The sequence below is a fragment of the Malurus melanocephalus genome, unplaced genomic scaffold (assembly GCF_030028575.1).
Source record: "Malurus melanocephalus ecotype Western Australia unplaced genomic scaffold, MMel_1.1 scaffold_966, whole genome shotgun sequence".
Classification (NCBI taxonomy): Eukaryota; Metazoa; Chordata; class Aves; order Passeriformes; family Maluridae; genus Malurus; species Malurus melanocephalus.
In genome coordinates, this window is record NW_026624198.1 from 44,399 (window position 1) to 46,687 (window position 2,289).

The following is a 2,289-nucleotide window of genomic DNA, read 5'->3' on the forward strand; positions in this document are numbered from 1 at the left end:
CTTTCCTATAGCCTCAGTGCTTGCTGACAGCAAACACCATCTTTAAGTGGATTTTGGAAGATTTGGTTGGAGATCTCAGTCCTTGATGGTTTGTTTAGGGAGTCAGGTCTGTCCTAGACAAGAGCTGGAGGGAGCTGACAGCACCAAATCCTTGCCAGGTACACGTAGAGCCCAGTTTGGACTCGCCACGTCCTCGACACATTTGTGTTCCTCCACCTCCATCAGCTGGCACRGAGCCAGACAGCATTTGAGACCAAAAGAAAAAAAAAAATTAAAAATCATCCTGAATGTGCAAATCAACTCAAGGGGCTGGGGTGCTTTGTGCCCACAATCAGCAAATCCCTGCCTGTTYGGGAGCCTTTGGCTCACAGCCTGTGCAGGTGGGGGCATTTTCGTGCTCTGCCTGGCTTTGTGCAGATGCCTGACCTGCTGTGACTCATTTCAAAGGMTCGTGGGCTTTGGAGGGATTCAGATGTTTGAGTTCCTCATTCCCAGCTGAACTCCACACGAATACAAGTTTGTCTCACTGACAGCTCTGCAGAAGGGTATTTGTCCTACTCAGTCTTATATTCTTATTTGTCATGATCAATCTTATATTTCTATTTGTCCTACTCAATTATATATCCTTATTTGTCCTACTCAATCATATATATTCCTATTTGTCCTACTCAATCCTATATTCCTATTTTTCCTTCTCAATCATATATTCCTGTTTTTCCTACTCAGTTCTATATTCCAAAGGGACCCAGATCTCTCACAATCCTTTGTTAATACTCAGACCCGGGATTTGGGGAATTCCCCCTCTGCCCACCACCATCCCATCCTCATCCCCTGGGTCAGGATCACTGTGGGATTTGGGGGATTCTCCCTCTGCCCACTACAATCCCATATCCTCATCCCCTGGGTTGGGATCACCACAGGATTTGGGGTATTCTCTGTCTGCCCATCCCACAGAGCCCACCACAATCCCATCCTCATCCCCTGGATGGGGATCACCATGGGATTTGGGGGATTCTCCCTCTGCCCACTACAATCCCATATCCTCATCCCCTGGGTTGGGATCACCACAGGATTTGGGGTATTCTCTGTCTGCCCATCCCACAGAGCCAAACACAATCCCATTCTCATCTCCCGGGTGGGGATCACCATGGGATTTGGGGGATTCTCCCTCTGCCCATCCCACAGACCCCAACACCATCCCATCCCCATCCTCAGTGCCCCCCAGCCCATCCTACCCAGGATGCCATCCCGCAGCTCCTGGCTGATGATGGGCAGGTCATCCACGTCCACAAAGTGCAGGTGTTTTTCCGAGGGCTGGCTGGCGGCGGCCGACAGCTCCATGAAGTTCCCGCGGCCGGTGCTGACGATGAACACCGTCACCCCCATGTCCTTCAGCAGCCGTGTGGGCTCTGAGATGTCATCACTGGAGAATCCATCTGTCACCCACACCAGCACCTTGGGGACGTCTGGCCGGGCTCCAGCCTCCCGGCTGAAGAGTTTTTCCTTGGCGTAGCTCAGCGCTTTGCCGGTGTTGGTGTCACCCATCAACTGCTGTGTGGCCCCAATGGCTTTTCTCAGGGTGCTGCTGGTGAGATACTGGTTAAATGGGAACTCCATGGTAGGAGTGGTGCTGATGTGGATGATGCTGGTCTGGACGTCCCTGGGGCCAAAGGTGAAAGGCTGCAAAAGGTCCCACACAAAGTCCTTGACCCTGGAGAATTCATAGTGGGAGACACTGGCAGAGCTGTCCAGCAGGAACAGGAGGTCGCCCTCGCTGTTGGAGATGGGACCTGGCAGGGGACAGAGAGAGAGGGAACAGTGAAACCAAAACCTGCACTGAACCTGCTAGGAAAGCTTGGGATTCTTGTGCCAAACCCCAGGGTCTGGGGGGAGATGGCAGAGGCACAACAGAGCTCCTGGAGCACCAAGAGAGATCAGACAGAAATGGAGAAATTAAAGTTCCCTGAAGGTGATTATTTACAAGGGCATGGAGTGACATTATTATTTATTTATAAGCATTATTTACAATAATTTACAAGGACATGAAATGTCATTATTATTTACAAGCATTATTTACAATTATTTATAAGGCATGGAGTGACAAGGGAAGGGGGTGCCTTCAAACTGACAGGGGGAGGTTCAGGTGTGCCATTCCAGCGGGGCTTTTTGGGGTTCCAGAACTCCCAGAGGTGTTTTTCCTTCATGCAAACACCGTCATATCTGTAACACTCAGCCCTGAATGAGATGAAAACAAATTCCTCCCATTCAGCAGAAAGAATCCATAAATCC

The 2,289-nt window shown here is 50.3% G+C and overlaps 1 protein-coding gene across 1 annotated transcript in view; it reads right to left on the minus strand.

Annotated features, from left to right (window-relative positions):
• Positions 1 to 2,289, minus strand: part of VWA1 (von Willebrand factor A domain containing 1) — a 14,652-nt gene that overhangs the window by 8,728 nt on the left and 3,635 nt on the right. The window contains exon 2 of the mRNA XM_057386435.1: positions 1,236 to 1,790. Coding sequence (XP_057242418.1) covers positions 1,236 to 1,790 — 555 coding nt within the window. The remainder of the gene's footprint in view (positions 1 to 1,235; positions 1,791 to 2,289) is intronic.